Source organism: Accipiter gentilis, chromosome 34, assembly GCF_929443795.1.
Source record: "Accipiter gentilis chromosome 34, bAccGen1.1, whole genome shotgun sequence".
NCBI classification, from domain to species: domain Eukaryota; kingdom Metazoa; phylum Chordata; class Aves; order Accipitriformes; family Accipitridae; genus Astur; species Astur gentilis.
Window position 1 is genome coordinate 10,844,773 of NC_064913.1, and position 21,365 is coordinate 10,866,137.

Sequence of the window (21,365 nt, forward strand, 5' to 3'; positions counted from 1 at the left end):
GAATTTTATGGGGGAAAAGATGGAGTGGGAACATGCCACAGATCTACATTCAATATTACAAGGATGAAAACAGCATTACTGCCATTCAAAAAAAAAAAATTAGAACAGGATAATTTCTCCATTTTACACGTAGTTGGGGTAAGACTTCTGGTGTAGATTTAGTCAAGATTCTACTCTATTATAGTAGTTTAATTTTATTGTTGTGTAATAACAATGAATTAATGAAATATGACTCTTTCAACGAGTGTAGCAACAACATGAAAAAATGTAATTTAGCTAATTTATATTATATACAATTTCTATGATAATTATCTGAAATTATTTTATTAGATGATGCACTTCATGTTTGTCTAAGTTGACTTTAGAATTAAGAGCAGTTCAAGTCATCTGACTGCACAGACTTTATTAATAGATTCAAAATTTATTATTAATCTAGAGGGGTTCTTTTGCAAACAGTGAGTGCTTCTAAATGGTCTAGAAACCATTAATTTTAAATAGCTCAATTTAAAACTGTTTAAAATTAACGAGGGTCATTTAAAAAAATAAAAATGCAGTAGTTTGTGTCTGGAGATGCTTTTTTCACGTCTCCCCTCTTCTCCAAATGTTTTCCTTTTTGAAATTTGTATCTAGTCGTGCTGTTCTGAGAACAGGACTGAAGCCAGCAGACAGGGTCCTCTGTGCTGGGGTGTATTGATGGGAAGTAATAAGGTTTGTTCATTGTTGTTCCTCCCAAGAAGGCAGGTATTAAGTAAAAAAGAAAACTTACTCAGCAATAAAGCCAAGACAAAACTAAAATCAGTTCTGAAGACCATTTTCAGGGAGTAAGACAGAGATGCCAATAAAGATGTCACAGGTCCCTCCCTGCAAAAAACTCCAAACAAGTAACTAAAGTATAACCAGTCAGAATCCAATGTCCAAGTTAATGGAATTTAATCTGATTAAGAGTTCAAACTGTCCCCAGCCACAGACATGCAGTCCTCATGTCATTTCTAAATAAGGCTGTTAACTGATATCCAATTTTCCAATAAATTGCTTAAGAGAATGATAATCAGTTAAAACACACCTGTACAGCATATGGTCAGCCAAGCAATTTCTTTGACTTACTGCATTATTTTAATTAGGCTTTTTCCCTACTTGATTATCTGTTCCACTTATAAAACAAGATTAATAAACCTGCTTCTGTACTCCTCTCCACAGTACAGACTCAGGTGCTGCACTCCACCACACTGCCCAGCATCCCTCCTGTTACTGTACTGGGTCAAACTCCTTTCATCGGAACTGCTCCTATAAAGTATCTGTCTTTCTTTTGGCTCCTTGATCCATTTCCATTGCTTCAGGCTGCAGCTGAATATTCTTCCTCTAGCAGCAACAGCAAAAATTCTCACATGTTCAGACCTGAGAGGGACAGGTATGTGCTCTTTAGCCCCCTCCTGGTGCCTCATAATTGGCCCTGGGCTCATCAGGTTATGTGCAGCCAGCTCTGTGACCTTTTGGCAAGAAATTTATGGCAGCAAGACTTACTCCTTTCCAGAGAGGCAGGCTGGCAGCCAGGAGTCAAAGGTGGTTTTTGTTCCAACCTTCTACTGAGAGGGTTCTGCGAAATGACTTAAGGCCTTCTCTTAATTAGAAAGCAATCAGGAAAGGGCTTCAAATCTGACAGCAGCTGTGAGCCAACTAAGAGGCAGCATGCATGGTGATAAGAACCCAGAGAACAACTAGATTACACATTCCCAAGAGAAGCAGCATGAGAAGAAACTCAAACTTAGTAATATCTGTCCCACCGTCAGGAGCTACCATTGTGCCCATCAGGCTACATCAGGCTGCCTCCTTGCCCGTGTTTTCTTAAGCACAAGGAGCACCAGCCACACGCTTCATCATCACACATTTAGACAACATGGATGCTTGTGAAGTGACAAGGGGAAATTGTAAGAGAGACACATTTTCATCCTGATGCATTGGGAAACAGGAACAAGGGAAACAACATGGATAAGCTTTAACCACCATTTCAAGAACTTCTAAGGAAAATCCCCTTTTGTTCACACGGAAAGCTCCAGGGAACATTCACCTTGTTGTACATGATGTCACTAAAAGCCCCTGAAACTTCGCTGTTTCTCTTCACCTCAGATTCCTATATCCCTTCTGACCTCATGACGGAGGTTCTTACAGCAACAATTCCGGGCGCTCTCATCTGTCAGCGACCAGTCATGTAACACACCGAGCCAGACAGATGAGAAACACAGAGATGGCCATGCTGGAGAGAAGATTACAGCCTGCCAAAAGTGTAGTGACTTTGTCCTTGACTTCAACCGAAAGCACACTGACTGTGGAGCTGGCCCTACTCCGACTACAGCAAGCAAACATGGGGACTGTCTTCAGGATTGGTGTCAAGCTTGGGATTGACAGTACTCTCAAAATGCAACGTACAGGCAACCTCTTTGTCCACGTGAGTACCCTGAGCCCAATTTAGGTCCGCTATTCTGTTCGTTCAGAGCAACTTCCTTTTCTGAGAGTTAAAATCAGGTGTCTGGGACAGACAAGTTTGCTGAGGCCATATGACTAGTGAGACCTCGCGACAGCCAAAACGAAGAGACCTGCCCTCTCCAAGTTGTAGAGAGCTGTCACATCATTGTAACTTGATAGCATCTCTAAATTTTGATTAGATAAGTTTATTACATTTCAGTATGACAGCTGAGAAACACATGGTACACCATCAGGCACAAGTAACTTGCCATTAATTTGCACAATTAATGACATTCTTTTCCTCTGAGCTCTTGTAACAACCAGCTACCAGAACAAAATGGAGACACATATATTAATTCAATCACTTGTACTTACTGTTACTGCTAGTGTTACTGCCAATGCTGTCATTCCTAAGGGAGCTGGCAGCAACAGGAGGAAACAAAAATGTTTTTGTGACAGCGACTCTGGAATCTAAATAGAAAATGAGTGTGTCAGCATTATGTAACTTAAAATACAGTTCCCTCTATATAAGATGATGGGCTATAGGGCTACTCTGATGTGGCTATAGGGCTGTTTTAAAAATCTGGCTACAGGGCTGTTTATAAAGTAGATTAAGCCAAAAAAGGCAGTCTTATTATGAGGCAGATGTGTCTACACACTGAGCTGCTGCTGAATAGCTATTCTGGAGAAGCAATGGCTTTAAACAAGTTCTTAGGTTATGGCACTGATCTACTTCTAGTTACTACTGGTGTAACTGTGCAACTGGATACGTTGCCCTATTTAAAAAGCTAATAGCTGTCACTAGAGAGAAAGAAAAGAAAATACAAAACATCCATTTACTGGAAGGATGAGAATGAACTGCAGGAGCCTGACTTAGGCTTGTTAAAATTTTTAAATGAAGTAAACATGACCCTTTTCAGGAGGGGTGGGATGAATATAGAGGTGACTTGAGGCTGCTGCAGTTTACAACTTGTCCTAGCTTCCTAGCCTTTCAGTAGTGCAATCTTAGGCTCCTTTACTGCCTTATAAAGATTAAACAGAACATTAATAGAAGATAAGAAGAATAATGTGAAAAGTCGATCCAGGATATATTTGGGATGAAAAGAAACAGAGCAGAGTATTGTGAGGTTATTTGGATTATATTAAGGAACGATGTCACTAGTTTTACTGCCAGATAGAACTTGACTTAGAACAGAAATACAAGCTTCAGTGTTGGTAGTAATTTTAACTGGCAGTAAAAAGGAGACACGGAGGTACAGCATCAGATCCTTAGCATCTCTGAAATCAAAGGAAAATCACCCATTTATATCTACTTAGATTCTGTTCCCCAAAATAACAGCCATCTTACCGTTCTCTGGTGTTTCTACTGTTGAAGGCAGAACACAGTCGTTCTTATCCAACATGTCTGCAAACTCCTTGTAGACCTCAATGGTGCTATTAAAGTGCCTAAAAAAGTCCTCAGGAATGAAGTGACCTTCTTCATAAAGGTGACCATTTTCTTTTACAAAATCCTAGGGTAAAATATAGAATTCAGCTTGAAAGAAGGTCAAGAGAGCTGCTCATTTCAGCACCTCAACAGATGATATAAATATCCAAAGATGACACAAAATAGTTTAAATTTTTAAGCTGCAGAAGACCAAATTTGTTGTATGCAATCTTCATAAAACATACAAGCCTTCTGATCTGAGGATTTCAAATCAGCTTTGCAAATAGAAATAAATTATTAATCCAGTGTTGCAAAATTGCCAAGGAATGAAAAGCAGTCTCCCATCCTACGCTGAAAATGAAGAGACTTTTTTTTTATTTCCCCTTATTAAAAAAAATTACCTTGACTTCACATTACTTTGCAATGTTCCACATGATCCTTTTAATCAGAACACAGGAACACAACACAATCATAGCTATTGTCATTAGAGTACAGGGAACAGAATACAATAGCTGGGATACATTACTGCAAAGAAACAGGCTGAGAACCCTGATAATATATCTAAAAATAAGAGCAAGACTATAAACAAGGAAGCCCAATCACTCTGAGGTCTAATAGACAAGTGTGTTATGCCAGACTAAACAACAAGTTTGAGGTCCATGTTAAAATCATTGATGGTTATCTTCTTTTTTATTTCTACCTGACTCTGGCTTTTATAACAACTGTTTCTCAATGCTAGCAGGTTGAACTTGGCCTGGGGTTACTCTGTACTCCCACAGAGAACAGTGGTAAGAACACGGGTTAAATATGTACTACAGAAAACTTCCTATTTTTGGCTCCAAAATTATTTTAAGTTTAATGCTGAAAGTACTAGACTTAAGATCATTCTTCCTTGAGGAAATCAATAGCTAGTTGTTTATCTGAATTACAGGATATTTACTTCTTCATTCTACAAAATGAAATTCCTCTTCCCCAACCACATCCTAGCTGAGTGCTTTGAATCATCAGGACAAGAATAGAGAAAAGAAAAAAAAAAAAAAAAAAAAAAAAGAGATACATTGAAGATTGGACAGAATTCAGTTTGAAATAGAAAGGCAAGGAATGTCAAATACTCTCAGCAATATAATGCCAATACATGACAAGGTTACAAAGTTATGCCACTCTAAACGAGATTGAGTGTTTTAGTCCATTTGATTCATTCTGGATGTTAAACAGGTGCAATTACAACAGCTAAGGACTTGACAAAAATAAACGTATAGAGAAGATTAAATCCTTGCCTTAAAGAACATGACGGATTTTGCCCATTTTGTTTAGTGAGACAAAAGCTTCGACTACAGAACTTATTTTTAATTACTGATAGACTGGTTAGAGCTGAGTAAGGGATTAGAAAGTTAATTTTTTTTTTTTCCCCCATCATTTTCACACAAGAGAATCAGATGTCTCCTGAGTGAGACTCCTGGAATCCTTCCAGCTGCTGTTGGAATCCAGAAACACATGGAAATGGGCCGATATCCTCTAGTCTTTGCTGTGCCTTTGTATAAAAAAGTTCATTAAACCATGGTGAAGCTTTCAGAGCTTCACACACTGCGATATATACTGAGAGTATATTAATAACTTCAACGACATCATCTTTACATTAGGATCACTAGCAAAATGAATAATTTCAGCTAAATGCACAAGGAAGATTTCTGCCAGTTTCAAACAGACCAGAATGAATTAATTATCTTAAAGATGCTGGTTACATTTTTGACTACTTAACTGTATACAGGTCATTGTATATACTGTAATTCCTTGTAAGCCATTTTTCTTTGAAACAGGAGATAACGACTAGCCAACATTAGCACAGTGTACTCAGTGCACTTCTACTAAACAAGGTAGGATTTCAGATGTACAGAAATAAAAACGAGAACAAATCTAATGAAGCTTTAGACATTTTTAAACTATTACCAAATACTGTGCAACAGAAAGTTCAAATAAAAATATCCAGCATAAAATTATAAACTCTGTATAAGATTACCTTATTTTTATCAAAAGCTAGGCATGCCATAAGATCATTAATTATCCTTGTGAGATTATTGATGATTGAATAGTTGCTTAAAACATCAGACATATCTGAAATATCTGAAAATTTCTGGAGAAGATTATGTAGACTCCTTGAAAATTCAGGCACCATCAAATGCAACCAACAATGATTAGGCTGTCAAGGGACAAAAAGAGAAACAGAGAGGTAGATTAAATATCAGACTTTTGTAAAAACTGGTTGATCAGCTCAATGTGCAAAAGTAGATTAGACTGTTCTTTCCAATTTAAATTATCTTGAAAGTCTAAATTAAAATTCGTGTTCTTTACTATGGCCAACTTTCTCTTCAGTCCTTTTAGTAAGATTTCTATTCTCACTGATACTGACATATTTATGGTTGTCTGTTAAGTGCCAACCCTTCATTAAATTCTTAATGAATGCTAAGCATCAGTCTGTTGAGAATTTGAGCCTTGGGACACACTACTATGAACCCTAGTTCATGCTTTCATTAACCTATTTATTTTTTTTTAAATAACTACTGCTTAAACAATTTTCTCCAGACTTTCTTTAAACCAATCTCAGTTTTCATTTTATTATTGTTACCCTACATGACTCAGTTAACCCCAAAGATCCTTGATTTAAATATCTTCTGAAGAAAGTTTCCATAAACATTTTGCATTAAATCCATGTGTGCTTTTATCCTCCTTTATACTAGTTAGCTTAGTTAACTCCTTCTCTTCAGCTTTTTCACTAAATGCCATTCCTGAGAACAGTTTCTAGATCTAAATGTCTTTCTTTTCCTGAGTTTTCACTGACAAAAGGGCTCTGCACACCATGTCGTGGTATCTGCCCCATCTGTGCCACTGGAACAGAGTTCAAATCCTTTCACTGCCACCTATGCAATTAGTTTGCAGATAAAGTTTGTACAGCTGTTCATGGGATTGAAACCTGGTCATTCATCTTGCTGCCTCAGAGGGAGTCATTAACTTCTTTTACTTAGATTTACATAACAGTAGTCGAGTAAATAAAAAAGCCACCCAGCCCAGAAAAAACCCTAACTCAATACAGTCAACAAAAATACAGGTAATGCATTAGTCACACTGCAAGATGTGTGTGGAAATCCCTTTCCAATAAATGCTGAATTTTTAATGGTAAATGTTATGGGAATTCATTCCATATGTGAAGCTATTTTTTCAATGGTTGAAAATGTCTCAGGATCATTAAAGCTTGCCAGACATGAAGATCTTGGCCCAGCAACCTCTAAGTACTCTCAGTATCACTAAAACAGTTTCCAACTGCTGCCCAGTGGATGGGCAGCATCCACTGAATCCATCCGCTTCACCTTCTGCAACGCACAGTACATGTTTGGCAATGTAACTGCTTCTAGACTTAATCTCATTTTACTCAAATTTCTGCAATAAACCTGCATACAGATTCTTTATTCAAAAAACTTTATGCACTACTATAGATATCATCACTTGGTGACAAATTACTTTCTCAGTAACACAGGTGGTGTTCTGCCATGATGTATAAATGTTTTTGATGAGGAAAAACACACTTCACGCTTTCAAAGACTATTCCAGACTATTAGGCTTCCAGACTTAGAGAACAAAATGTAAATACATTGTTCAGCTGTACCTGACTTTTCACTTTTGTGTACAACTCTCTCACACACTGATAGCAAGTGGCAAGTCATTATTAAAACCTTCTGTAGTTATCTCAACAATGACTTTAAAAAAAAAAAAAAAGAAACAAAATGTGAAATGGATGGTATCTGGCTTGATTCTGCTTCCCTTTTTTCCTTCAACCACAACAATGGGAGGGGAGAGGCAGAAGCAAATACATAGAAGAAAGCTTGTTGAAATGTACTCCGTTCAAGCAGCATGTGTTATGCCACGTCCCATTGCCCTCATGAGACAGACACCACATTTTCCTCTGCTTTGGTGTCGGAACACGGACACAGAACTTCCGTGCTTTGCTGAACTGCAAAACCTGGAAACCCTTTTCCTCTGAGGTTTCGTGGGTGTGCATTCTCCTCTGGCAAGGACTAGCAAAAGCTTGCCGCTTGTCCTAGTGAGCATTTGGTGATTCCAGCAGGGAATCTATTTTGTTGCTCCCGCAGTTTAGCATGTGTGTGGGAGTCTCCTCTGACTGAACCGTTCTGACCTACAAAGCTGTATTTCACGAGAGCTTTAAGTTTTCTTTTCAGTAATATCAAGCTGTGCAATCACTTGCTATATCAATATCTACCAAACACAGGGATGAAACTGCCGAAATTGAGAAATGTGACATTCTTTGCAAGGAGAAACAGAGGGTTTCTTCTGCTTTTTTGTGTAAACTTTGGCCAAGATTTACATTTTAGGGCAATTGCAAAACTGACTTCCCTCATACTTCCAGGTAGTCCTCATTTAGCTTTTCCTTTCTACACCTATCTAAAAGTTTGAAGTTTATCTCCTCTTCTGAGTTCAGCCCCTGCGCCTGTCATCTTTGCCTTTTAGCCTTCAGGTTAGACTCCAAAGTTCAGTCTAAGCGAGACTACTTTTAAAGCCACTCAGATGCCTTGAGCTAGTACATAATGCAACAACCCTTCTGTTTAATGGATCGGGTCAGTCTGTTCCTGTTACATGCACTACACTGGCTTCCCATCTGCTTTGCATTCACCCTGCTTTCCTACCTTTAGTCATCTACATTTCAGACTTGTTAACCTTGGGTACATTTCCCACTTTATGCACACACTGAAGATTGAAATCTATTGGAAAAAAAATTGCAGAGCACCGTTTCAATCCTTTCAGAGCTGAACAAAGGGCATTCACCTCATGCAAAGCTGTGGGTTTCCCAGCTTGCAGGGACCTTGCAGAACACAGAGCAAACCCGACTTATTCAGCCAGCCTTTGGTGTGGTATGTGTAACACAACCTGAAATCCCCAGAGAGGAATTTGGCAAAGTGGGATGTGAATACCGCTGAATACTTCCTCCTGTGAAGGCACGTGGCCAAGAGCTGCACCTTTCATCACCATGACTGAAAGTGGCATACGAGCAAAGGGAATATGGAAATCCCGGCTCTGAACTTCTCTTCTTCCTTATTTATTTCTTGGCTGCCTGTCGTAAATGTAAACTGGATCCAAGTTTCTGGATAGGATGCAGCAAGATGACATGGCATTTAAACTATAGAAAAGAAACTGCGTACTGGCAGCCAAAACTCAACCATGAAGCAAGGCAAGAGTTAAGCAATGAGAACAACCAGGACTCATCGCTCAAGCAGGCTCCCTGGCCTTCTTCACCCGCAGTGCCAACCTCCCCAGGAGCACAGTGGAGGGAACAGCCCCGATCCAGCCTGGCTCTTGCCTATCAGCTGCCGTGCTCATCCCCGCGGCTGGGGAGCAGCGCTCGGCCTACAGCTGTCCTCCCCAGATCATTGAATTTCAAAAAGCACTGCAGCCAGTGGATGGTGGCAGCCAGGCTTACTTCCTTTTCCTCTGGGTATTGGCTATTTTCAGAAACGGAAATTTTTCTGTTAGTTTTAATTATATCGTACAGGATCTAGTACCTGACTTCTGTAGCATTTGTTCTGCGGGGTTTTTCTGTCTAAGGAATCAAGTTTAAACTGGTTTTTTTAAAGTACTCTAAGTTTTAGTAAAAGCCTTGAGCTTCCAACAAAACTCACAAGAACACTGTCAGATCTGCCATAATACCTCGTAACCTCACAGCTTGGGGCCTTTCGCTACCTCACAGCCTCCTTTTCCTCCAGCCATCTTCCAGTTATTCATGACTGAGAGGATGTTGCTTCTGGCATTGTTCTCCAATATCAATAAGGAATATTGCTAGATTTGCTACAATGTTGTAGGATAGGATGTGTATCGCACACAAATTGGATTTTCACAACGAAAACTTTGTACAGACACAAAACCACCTTCTTGCATCTACCAGATGATTTCCAACTACTGATGTATGTGTACAATGATTCATTCTTAAGACAGGCTCAACATTGTTCAGTTTAACTGACAAAATAGTCTTTTTCTTCCTTTTTTTCTTTCCTTAAAACAATATAGTACAGTACAGCATTCAGCATAATTTCTACTTTCAACTTGTTTCCTCCTCTCCTTTTTCTTGCAGTGTATGCAACAACCAACAGAGCATTTTCAATGCATCATTCTAAAAATATTTTTTTAAAATTAAGGAAAAACATCAAAAATATTTAGTAGAATAAGAAATAAGATAATATGAAAAAGTTCTTAATACAAAAATGTTATAAAATTTTAAAGAAGGTAGATGATGCTTATTTGAAACTATCACTAAGTATGGGATTATATAGAAAGAATAATACAAAGCGTATTTGAATGAAATCATGTCCTCACTTTCTACCAGTTTGTTTAGTTACCGATGCTACTCTTTGCTGAACTTAGGGTTCTCTTTATTGGCTGCTCAGTATTTGTTGTGCTTTAATGGCATTTCCACTGGCTGAAATGAGAAGGACATTCTACAGAATATTTCAAAGTATAATTACAAAGAAACTACTTCTTTAAGAAAGCAACAATTTTCAATTGACAAGATGAAATAATACCGTAGTTCGACTTTTTCCAGATAAAATGTTAAAAAAATTCATATGAAGAAACATTTTTCTAATATTCCTGCAACTAAAAAGGTTTTAAGTGACTGCAGGAATCTCTCTACATTTCTTTTAAATGAATAATCGTGAAGCGTATGAGAAGTGAAATAACCATTTAACTCTAACTTTCTAAGCCACAGGACTAGGTACAAAATGTTACGGCCATCACTGGTTCCAGTGGGCTATTTTATTGGGATTAACTTGAAGTGGTTGTACATACCAGACTATCCATCTTCGGGACATATTTAAGGGTTATCATATAATCATTTGGGAGATTTCCAACCTACAATAAACAGATAATAAAAACGTTATTACTGACTACACAAAGTAAGACTTAATTTCCATCACCATCTTCAATAAAATCTATCAGATATTCAACAAATTTTCAGTAACCTACCAGGTGCAAAAGTTTACATACTCAGTTTCCTGTGGAACTGCTACTGTCTCTTATTTGCTCGGAAGTGAAGCATCTTTCCACACCTCTGTAACATTCCCAGATCCAATCTGACCATGTTCAATGCTACCACTTCCCAGCAGAATTAAAGTCAGTAATGTGGTGAGAAGTGATCTGAGGTTATTAATTACTGCAGAAGCTCCACTGTGTTTTCATCTTTTAATGGCATGTCTTGAAGTGTTTATGTGACAATTTCTGTATAACCCCAACCACTCCAAACAGTAGAGTACCCAGTAGTCTCTAAGCCTTTTTCCTTCAAATAATTTCCAATCTGAACCTAAAAAAATACTTGCCTGCCTTATGCTTAGTTATGTACCAGGTCAGAAAAACACTTGCGCACAACTTTAACTTTGAAGCTGTGCCTCTTACTAATGGTAAGCAATACAATTAAATCATAGCAGTGTTCTGGAGCAAAGGAGAGCTTCAGCACACGTAAGCTGAGCATGGCTTTGCAGATGCAGGTGAGCATGAGGTGTGCTGAAGCAAGGACAAGGAGTGGAAGAAGGGTTCTCATTGAATTATACAATGCAATCTACCACAGATGGAATCCAACACTACCGTGAGAAGTGATTGATCATCTGGGGAACGTGCTGAGTGGGGAGATGAAAAGGGAGATGCTGCCACGATCCACAAGCTCTTGAAGTACTTTTTTTTTCAAAAGATTTACCAATACTATGATGCTTAGTGATACAGCAAATCTGTTTTCTTCAGTGTCAGTGAAAGATTCAATTGATATTTCTCATCCTGGTTGAAATCCATTTAATCAAAAGACAATAAGCACATACGTAATTCCTTTGGTGAACCAGAATCTGTACTTTGTTCAGCAAAGCATTTCTACTTCTTCAGGTTAAAGATCATTCTGTTATGGCTGCTTTTGATTCTGCTGCTATAGCAACCAGCACAGGGATTATTTTTTTCCCCTGTGCAGTTTTTAGGTAGTATTTTGTTTGACACAACAGAATGTTTTATTTTTCAATTAAAATTTAGTTTCAATTAAAAATTAAAAAAGCAATTTCAAAATGTTATTGTTCTAGAAATGACCAAGGACAATACTTATGCATAGTCAGTCACTAGTGAATTCCAAACATTTTTTTATTTACAACGTGGGCTAAGACACAATCTTTCAGTTCAATGACACCTAGCTTTCTCCCACAGCTTTAAAAAACAAGTTTCATACAAATGATCCTGGTAAATTCCTTTCCATAGATCATTTTTTTTTTATTATTATTATTTTATTTTTATACCTACACATTCCCAAAGCAGCAGTTGCAGAAGTGCCACTAAAATTCTCTATATCAATTTCTATTTACCTGGCATTTTGGGGAGTTGATTCAAGATGCTATAAATACTGAAAAAAAAATTGCAATACCTTTGTTCTTTCTTTAAAGCATCTGATTTATTCTAAATCCCCATCCACATTTTTTTGCATATTTTTCCTTCCTCTAAAACCACCCTGACGTCATGACAAATTAATAGGTAATCCAGTTTCTTTTCCAGCTTCCTTTGCGTGCCTAGAGAGGTAGGATTAGCAGCACTTCAAGCAGCAAAGATAGTGAAGATGCTACTGTATGTGCAAAGTTTCCCATACTCACTCTAGAGGGATTCGATACTTAGCAATGTCAGCAAAAGCACCGTTCTTTAAGAAAGGTCACTGGAAGATTAAATTTGTTCCAAATCAATGAACACTACAAGAATTGATATGCATTATGTATACAATCTACTTTACTGGCATCAGAGCCTGTCAAGCACTTTTCATGCACAGTTTAAAAAAAAAAAAAATGTAACTGCCCAAGAGCTCTTACAGCTTCTCAAACAAAGCCAGAGAATACAGCTCAGCTTCAGATATTTTTCTCCTTGACAGACCATGAATCAGAAAAGATATTTTTGCATTTACTACTAAAAATGATTATCACTGGGAGGGAGGGTGTCAAACAAAATATATGCCCTGCCTCAAGACGAAACAACTTGTTAAAGTTTTATTGATTCAACTCCACATGCCAGATGCTCTGCTGATGGTAAATGATGGAGCTCAGTCAAAGCAAAGGACTTATATTTGTGACCCAGTTGGACTTCCCAACTCATGCAGAGAAAATAGGGTAGAGCCCCTGATGTAAGAGTGAAGGATATGTTTGTACTATATCTGTGAGTTTTGTACTCTCTTGCTTTCCCAAAATGAATCTTGAAATTTCGTTGAAGACTAACCACCAAGACTATGATCTAAAACCAACCACTTGATTTTCAACTGCTGAAATAATCCTGAAAGGAAAGAAAGGTCTCTGCACACCCACTCTGTGCGGGATGCCCTGACTGCTGCAGCTCCCAACAACGAGCAGACAACAAGAAGGATGGAAAGGGAAAGGGACTGTCCCTTGAAACTCCAAGTCCTGGAACACCTTTTTTGGTCCCTGTACTCAACTCAACTCCTAAGTACAGTGACAAATTTGGGGGCAACGAAATACCTGCCTGCATGACTTACCTTGGTTTAGACAAAAGTAACAGTTTTGATGATTACAGAGAATGTCAACTGATAATCTTGGAAAGTAATGTATAGAACTAAAAGAACCCTGTACTGCGATTAAAATGCCACAAAAAGTTTCTCTCATATAGTGGGTGTGTGTGGTTGTAGATATCCTATCAGGCTGTGAGAAGAGGTGAAGAAGAGGGAATCTAGACTTATGTCTTTAAATCCATGTAAACCCAACATTAAGTGCTATATTCCCAGTTGTAACAAAATCTCAAACTGGGGAATGTAAGATTCCTTTTGACATACAGAGGTCTGAATATTTAATACAGCACTGTTAACATTGCATAACCCAAATATACTTTTAAAATATGCTCATGGTCACATAGATAGGGAAATGAAAAAGGGATGTTGTAAAAGCGATTTGAGTTCCATAAACTACTCTTTCATTGCAACAGCAGAACATGAGAGATGACCTGTCTCTGCAGTCAAGTGCTTTGAAATTAGGGCTTTTTTTTTTTTTATACACAAATCCAAGATAAAGTAAGTTAATAACGTAAGAATTACCATTTATCATTGTCAGTGATTTCTTTTTTACTCTGACAGATGTGATGGGAAAACCATACTTTCCTTTTGGTTACCATTTCTACCTCCCACTTCTCTCCATCATTTCCTTTTCCTACTGTTTAATACCTCTGCATCTCCCTTCTTTGCATCCTTGGTTTTTCTTTTCCTGCAGGAGCTTCCACTTTCTGTCTATCATCTCTGCAATCTACTCCATCTCATCTGCTAATGAAGCAGTTAATAAAATCCTCTTCATTTGGCTTAAGACAACATGTTAACAATTTCCGTTCACACTTCTTGCAGCCATAGTGGCAGATTATTTGCAGGATAACAACACTGGATCATTTTTTACAACCCCTTCACTCAGGAGAGTTAGATCCATTTAAAAATAAATCTCAAATGTTGCAGAGATTGTAAAGTACACATTTACAGCAAAGATGCAAAGTGAAGGCAAAGTGTTTGAAACAGCATGTTTCGACCAAGCAACCTGGTCAGTAAATGCTGACTATTGGTTAGGCTTCCAATATTCAGAAGAAAAAAATTGCTTTAGATCATGGAGGAAGAGGTGAATATCTTAGATTTTTGTTAATGGATGAAACCAAAATATGTAGGTACACTCTATATACAGTGCACAGCTCAGTGAAAATTCTACTTATACTTAGATTTGATATTCATATTTAACAAAAATATATCAAACAGATTCCTAACTTATGCAAAATCAGAGTCACAATTACAGCAATGCAGCTTTATACTGACTTACTGTGCTGAAAAGAACAATGGCAACAGGCTTTATTGACAGGTGCTGCAATTACAGTTTCATAATACGGAACATTTGTTCATCAAGTAATGTGTTTCCCTCCAGACATCTTCATTAAAAAAGAAGCAGGAGTTCAAGTGATTAGTAATGCAGAATGAATACTCTCTAAATACTTTTGTTGTCTATAGGTATGAAATTATGCTCTTTTAAAGTTCTCACTATTTAAAAAAAAAAAAAACAGAAATGATTGTTCAATTGTTCTTTGTGTCTTAAAATCATTTTACTTAGGACACATTCTTCATATGACAAAATTATATTACTAAGATTTGAATAAATTTAATCTTGCAGAAAATACAAGTCATTTTTGTATGAAGAGATACCAGTCTGGTTTGGTCTTAGGTTGATTAATGCTCAGAAACCTTATTGTTATTGAATCTGCTCTTTCTTTCTGATTCTAGCTTCTGGTATGAGTCTAATATGATGCTAGTGAAAATCCAGATTAACACCACTGAAAACAAGTTACACCATACATCTGGCCTCAATTTATTACTCAACACAAAGTTGATTAGGCAAATGACCCACATTTTCAGGCACCGCACAGTGTGCCTTATTTATTCTCCAATAGCTTAGGCTTAGCAGACATCCCTGATTCTTATTCACAGAAAGCGTTGACTGAGGAATGTTCTTCTCGTATTTCTAGACTACAATAGAGTTGAGCAGAACACAGCCACAGCCATGCTCAGCAGTTTTCTACCAGTGATATTGGTGGTTTACAGTATTCGGAACAAGAAGCCCAGAACCAACTAAAGACTAGGTTGTATCAAGCTACAGGCAAAAGAGTTTGGTAGCAAATTATGGCACCATTTTGCAAGCTGTAACTGAACTGCAGTAGAGGTAGGGGAAGAATAGAGTAGGAGAAAAGAAAGAAGATGGACAAGGATTCATGCTGCAAAGAATTTTAGTGTGAGATAGGAAGAAGATGAGAATCTGCTTGGATTTCATCAAGGAGCATCCTTCCTGTGGCCATGAACAGCATAACAGACACCATGGAAATAATGAGGAGAAGCTAGGACAAGAGGGCAAACTCAGCATGTGTTAAGACTTCACAGGCAGTGTTAATAGTGCTTTTGAAGACAAAACCAAAAAGCTTGCTGTTGATAATGAAAAAAAGGAAGAACAGCTTGAAGGAAATAAGTAGAAGATCCAGGGTCAGAGCAGCAAATTAATACACAGAAGGGCAAAATTACAGAAGTCGAAGCCAGGAGAAATCTTTTCAGTAGACTGGATTTGTATCCACCAAGAATTTGGAAGAAAAGTGAATTTGTATAGACAGAGAACTAAAAAACATTTTTTCCTGTTATGACAAGAAAAACAATGGAGATTTTAAAAATGAACTTACAAGGATCTGTGAAGTATCAAGAGCCAAAATGGACACCTTTGTTATAGACCTGAATGGCTGGGGAGAGATAGTGATACACCTTTACAGTGAGGAGAAAAGGCCTACGGAAGACTAACATTTTGGGGAGATGAAGAGATCATAATCCACCTTAGTGGAGGATTCAGGCCATACTGAATCTAAGCTGATGTCTGAGCATTTGTCATGAGTCAGGAGAAAGAGGGGCCAATATCCTAAGCTAAATGATGGGACTTGCGTACTACCGCTGAACAGCTAGTTTATTGCACACGCAGATACAGGACTATACTCACGACTGTGGACAAAGGGGTTTAAAGAACATGACAGTGTGGCTAAGAATAAAGCCTTTGGAAACAATTGTCATACCACTCTCAGCAAGTGTGATAGAGCTTGTGGATAATATCACAATAACGATGGGCAATAACTGTACACATAACATTAGCTTCTGCAAAATCGCTGGTGCTACAATTTGTTCTCAGTGTGAAAGGGGAAGACATTTATTGAAAAACACTATGTCCTACTGGCACAAACTCTTTAGATCAGTGGAGAAATAAGACTGTTAAAGACCAATAGGATCGATAAAGAACCCAACCACCTATGGGTGCTATGTCTAATTTTGAAGATGTAAGTCATCAGAATATCATTCCTTAATGCAATTACTGTATTTTGTTTCAAAAAGCAGAAGTGGTATAAAAACATTTATAGTAATTTAAGAGTTCTATGGTTTCCTGAACTATATTTTTAAGCAACATCATGTTGGGGTCCATATTATAGGTACTAAGGATACACTCCATATAGCATAAGAAAACTGTACTTTTTAGCAAAGTAATGTGATCAGTCAGTGTTCTCTGAATTTCTCCCTTCTTGTATTCACACTGTCAGCTAATGATATTTTGTTTAAAAAAAGTACTTTAAACCTTATTATATATGTATTTTTAAATTTTGTTCTCAATGTCAAGTTGTCATGCTGCAGCATTTCAAAAGAGAATGACCAACTTGAAATATAGTCAGTTTAATTGAAAACAAGAGTTCTGATACTAAATTGAAGATACCAAACTTATTTCCCTGTTATCCTTTCAGTTCTCAAGTGGCTTTACAGAAGTTATTTCTGCATGAAAAAAATCTATGCAAATATTTAACAGACAGACAAAACATGGATACAGACTTTCCTCAGAACATTCTCAGACGCACAACTCAAACCAGAGAGAATCCAGGTGTCTGGTCTTTGTATTTTCTGCATCTCTCTCTTATTTCTCCAACCCAAAATATCTTTGCTTTTGCATAAAATATCTTTTGCTTTTGTAAAATGATTTTAAGATGCAAAGAACAATTGAACAATCATAACTTGCTAGTTAACTTCACCCAAATTTTGCATTTGGTAGAGAGATCCGAAAGGTATGGGTGTAACTCAGGAGAAGGACCGTACAGCATCCTCACTGAGGAATGGCCGGAGCTCAGCCCTACCCCACTCTGCTCAGGCTTGGCAGCAGCAGAAGCACAGTGCAACCCCGGCAGTTGGCAGAGGTTTTCTTCCAGGACGAGCAGCACATACAACAGAACAGTCGCCACACAAAGTCCTTCCTGCCAAGCCAGCAGCCCAAGCAAAAGGGGATATAAATCCGGCAAGCGTTCAAAACATCGCTCAGGTAGGCATCATGCCTAGGGCGCATGGGAGGGAACCAGCAACCACACTGCATGTGGAGAACTAAGAGGGGTTGTGGAGGAGGGTCTGGGTATGGAAACACAGTGCTGCAGGGGTATGTGCAAGAACTGCAGTTGCTGGACTAGTCTGGAGGAAGATCTAGGAACACGACAGGGAAAGTCACAGCCAAATTAAAGACTAACCTAATTTTTATGATATTAGGTTTCTTTCATAATTTATCTCAAAAGCAAAGCGTGATTGCTCAAGCTGCATGCAAATTTTTGTAACCTGTGTTTATACATTCTTGAAGTTTAAATTGTACTAAGGGGAAAGTTAAAGCATTTGTTCTGAGGATGCATAATTGACAAAAAGTTATTGCTAACCCTGTACTAGACAGTTTCACCAGCCCTCACAGGAGTTCTGCTGTTCTGTCATGCTTTCAACAGGTTTAAATCAAAGCTTAATACTCTTTTAAGAGATGAAATATTATCTTGAATAAACATGCTGATACTTCAGAATTCTGCCTAAAGGGACTAATGTGAAGCATTAAGCATCTGAGTAGGACTATATAGCATCCCCAGAGACTTACACTATGTGCCAATGTATATAACAATGCCCAAAGAAAACAGCTTAAGAACACTGCACTGGCAGCAAATGCAAGGGACTCCAAATTAAGCGTTTGATAATATTAACGCTAGTATTGCAAACTTTTTTTCCATAATGAAGCCATAATTTTCAGCTGAAGTCAGTGGGTAGATGAAGGGATGCTTGTTAAGTGTTCAGCATATATTATTTCTTAAAAGCTTTGGTGTTAGATCCTGCACTACTGCATGTTAGCATAATCACGGACTTCACTGGAGTTAAATACCAACTGACTTCACACAAGGAGATGCAGTTTTTCAGGTTAATGCAGTGTTCAATTAAGTAACAGTTAAAATGTACTTAAATGAATTCAGTTCTTATATGAAGCTGCAAGTCCTTCAGACTTAAACTAGGTACAGCAAGTAGGGACGGAAACACATAATGAGTGTAGCTTATTCACACCTAAAGACTGTAAGAGCTGTACAATCATTAGTGCCTTGACTGCTACAATGACGTCTAATATCATACTATTTTTATATATGGCACAAGTTTCCTATACAACCTAAGGTAAAGCCTTCTGGTTCATTTCAGTTGTGTTTGCTGCCAGTCTGCTCCACAGTAATCAGTAACACAAAGCCAATAATATTTCTTCTGCATGGGAAGCTATCTGATCCCAGACAATGTTTGAGGAATCAAGACTTTTTACAGTTTTTATGGAAGTTTGGAGGGAGGAAAACACATGTGTACATACAGTCCAGCTTGGTCAAGAAGATCACCTCTTGAATGAACTCTGAAACTATTCTCCAGTCTCTACAGTAAAGGTTTTGATCAAGTCACAGATGTCAATGGATTTATTTTTTTTTTTTAATATTCCCCTGGTTCTGATATAGATTTGCTAACTTTGCTTAAAAATGTAAGTGCCATTAGTCACTGATTATTGTTTAACATAAAGAATAATTTTTTAAAAAGCTACTTACCAATTTTGCAATGTCATTCACATCATCTGTCACTGGATTCCCGCAGGAACTCTGGGCTTTGACAAGAGGATTAAGCAGGAGTAGTTGAAGACAAAAGCAAGTGATAATCCAAGTCTATTTAGTAAAAACAAAAAAGAAACAAGAAACCCCAAGTAAGCAATCTCCAAACGTGAAATAACGAGATTGTAGTAATGTTTTTCATATACAAAATCTAGCTGCAACAATACTTTTCCATCTTTCATGAGGACATACTTGTACCACTATAGTATAACCTTCATGGCAGGAGTCCACAGAAATGCACTTAATTGATCTTTTCTAGAAGAAAGTACCTTTAGAGTAATAATGGAAAACCTGGTATTGAGCCATCAGATTACTTCCACGGGATCCTGCTGAGGTGGGTTTCTGCAAAGTTTACAGATACCAAAGAAGAGAAAGAGACAAACTTTGCAATATTCCTCATCAGCAGCATAAAGCTAGCTAAATGCTTGTCATTCACCTGATAAGGTATTTGATAAACCTTTGCCTCTAATGTGATAGTGGTTGATAAGGAACAAAATTTTATCAGACCACAGCAAAATAAAAGGAGAAAGTTCATAATCACAGCCATTACATTTGGGTACTTAAACTGCAAGCAAAACCACAACTGGCCTCTGCCCAAATACTGAGACCTCCAGCAGCAATCCAATACATTTTCTCTAAGTGACATGCCCTGGCCTCTCAGGAGCAGCAGCTTGGCTTTGGCACTACATTCCCCTCCTAAATCCTATTAGGAACAGCAATGCAATGTACTCACACGGGCTTGTGAGACTCAGCCAGAAAAGCACCAGATAACTAGCTGCGATGCACCTGGGTGTCTCCTTGGCTACACTGCCTGAACTTCCTCGCCTTCTGTTGTTCCTTGTGCTTCGCTGGTTTCCCACAGAGCCCCGTGCCAAGTTTAAGCTGCAGATCTTTATTTCCAGAATGTTAAAGCATTTAAGTTATGGATAATCAAAAGTTGCCTCGGGTTGTGAAGCTTCTTGTGCCAGCTGACTGAAGCTGTCAGCAAGAGCCAATGATGGTGTACATTTACTGCAAGTATGGAATTTGCCTGTGCAGGCTCCTGAGCCTCCAAGAGGGAAGGACTGAGACCAGAATTTGCTTTTGCACGAACCAAGATGCCTCCCAGCCTGCCTGTGACATGTAGAGAGCTCCTGTCTCCAGCCTTGCCTTCAAATGCTATCCAACCTTTCAGTTTAAGACCAAGGCAAATCAAACAACACAGACGAAGCTCTCTAGGAAAGCAGGGAAAGAAAATCACAGATTTAAAAGATTAAGTATCATTATAGTAACCTCAGGGGTTTAAGAAAGCATGATGATAAACATCGCTTGGGAGCTACATAAGCATGATGGAACAGTGCCAAGCACTTTACCTAGAGCTCTTAAATGACAAGTAAATACCTTTATTGTATCTTATATCTCTTAAATCTTGTATGTACCTTACAGCTCAAGTAAAACTGGTCATTTGCTTTCTTAGAATATGGCTTCCTGATTAATTTAGGTAAAACCAGCGTGGGTTGCTACTGGAAAAAAACAATCCAGCCTCCTCCCCCCACCTCTTGCACTGGCACTGGTGAGATAGTTTAGCCAGCTGTACCAGGCAGACAATTTCCATTTTGTTTTCCTGTGCTATTTTTCACACAGATCAGCTTTCTGATCCAAGTAACCAAGACAGCAGAAATGCTCTGTTACAGATAGGACAATCCAGGACTGCCCGTTTTGGTGGAGCTTGTATTCAGCTTTTCCTAAACTGTACCTTCAAACCCATGATGATGGGTAGACTTACACACAAAGAAATCGAAAATATTCTAAGCAAAGTACACAAGCAATATGCAGCATGTGTTTTGAGAATGCCTCTCGCTTCAGCATAACTAGCATTTAGAAATACTTTTAATTGAATGTTTGTACAAATAATTATTGAGAGTAATTACATATGTGAAGAATTGAGAATAAACACCTAACT

General features: G+C 38.1%; 1 protein-coding gene across 5 annotated transcripts in view; it reads right to left on the reverse strand.

Moving 5' to 3' along the window:
• KITLG (KIT ligand) overlaps positions 1 to 21,365 on the reverse strand; it is a 57,119-nt gene that overhangs the window by 11,428 nt on the left and 24,326 nt on the right. For 4 of the 5 annotated variants that reach the window (XR_007504649.1, XM_049792369.1, XM_049792368.1 and 1 more), the window contains exons 2-6: positions 19,364 to 19,477; positions 10,733 to 10,795; positions 5,904 to 6,083; positions 3,809 to 3,971; positions 2,836 to 2,931 (exon numbers count right to left, since the gene is read on the reverse strand). Coding sequence is in view for 4 of the 5 variants with exons in the window: in XM_049792369.1 (XP_049648326.1) it covers positions 2,836 to 2,931; positions 3,809 to 3,971; positions 5,904 to 6,083; positions 10,733 to 10,795; positions 19,364 to 19,477 (616 nt within the window). In the remaining variant the exon portion in view is untranslated. The remainder of the gene's footprint in view (positions 1 to 2,835; positions 2,932 to 3,808; positions 3,972 to 5,903; positions 6,084 to 10,732; positions 10,796 to 19,363; positions 19,478 to 21,365) is intronic. The other variant, XM_049792371.1, reaches the window with a different exon arrangement.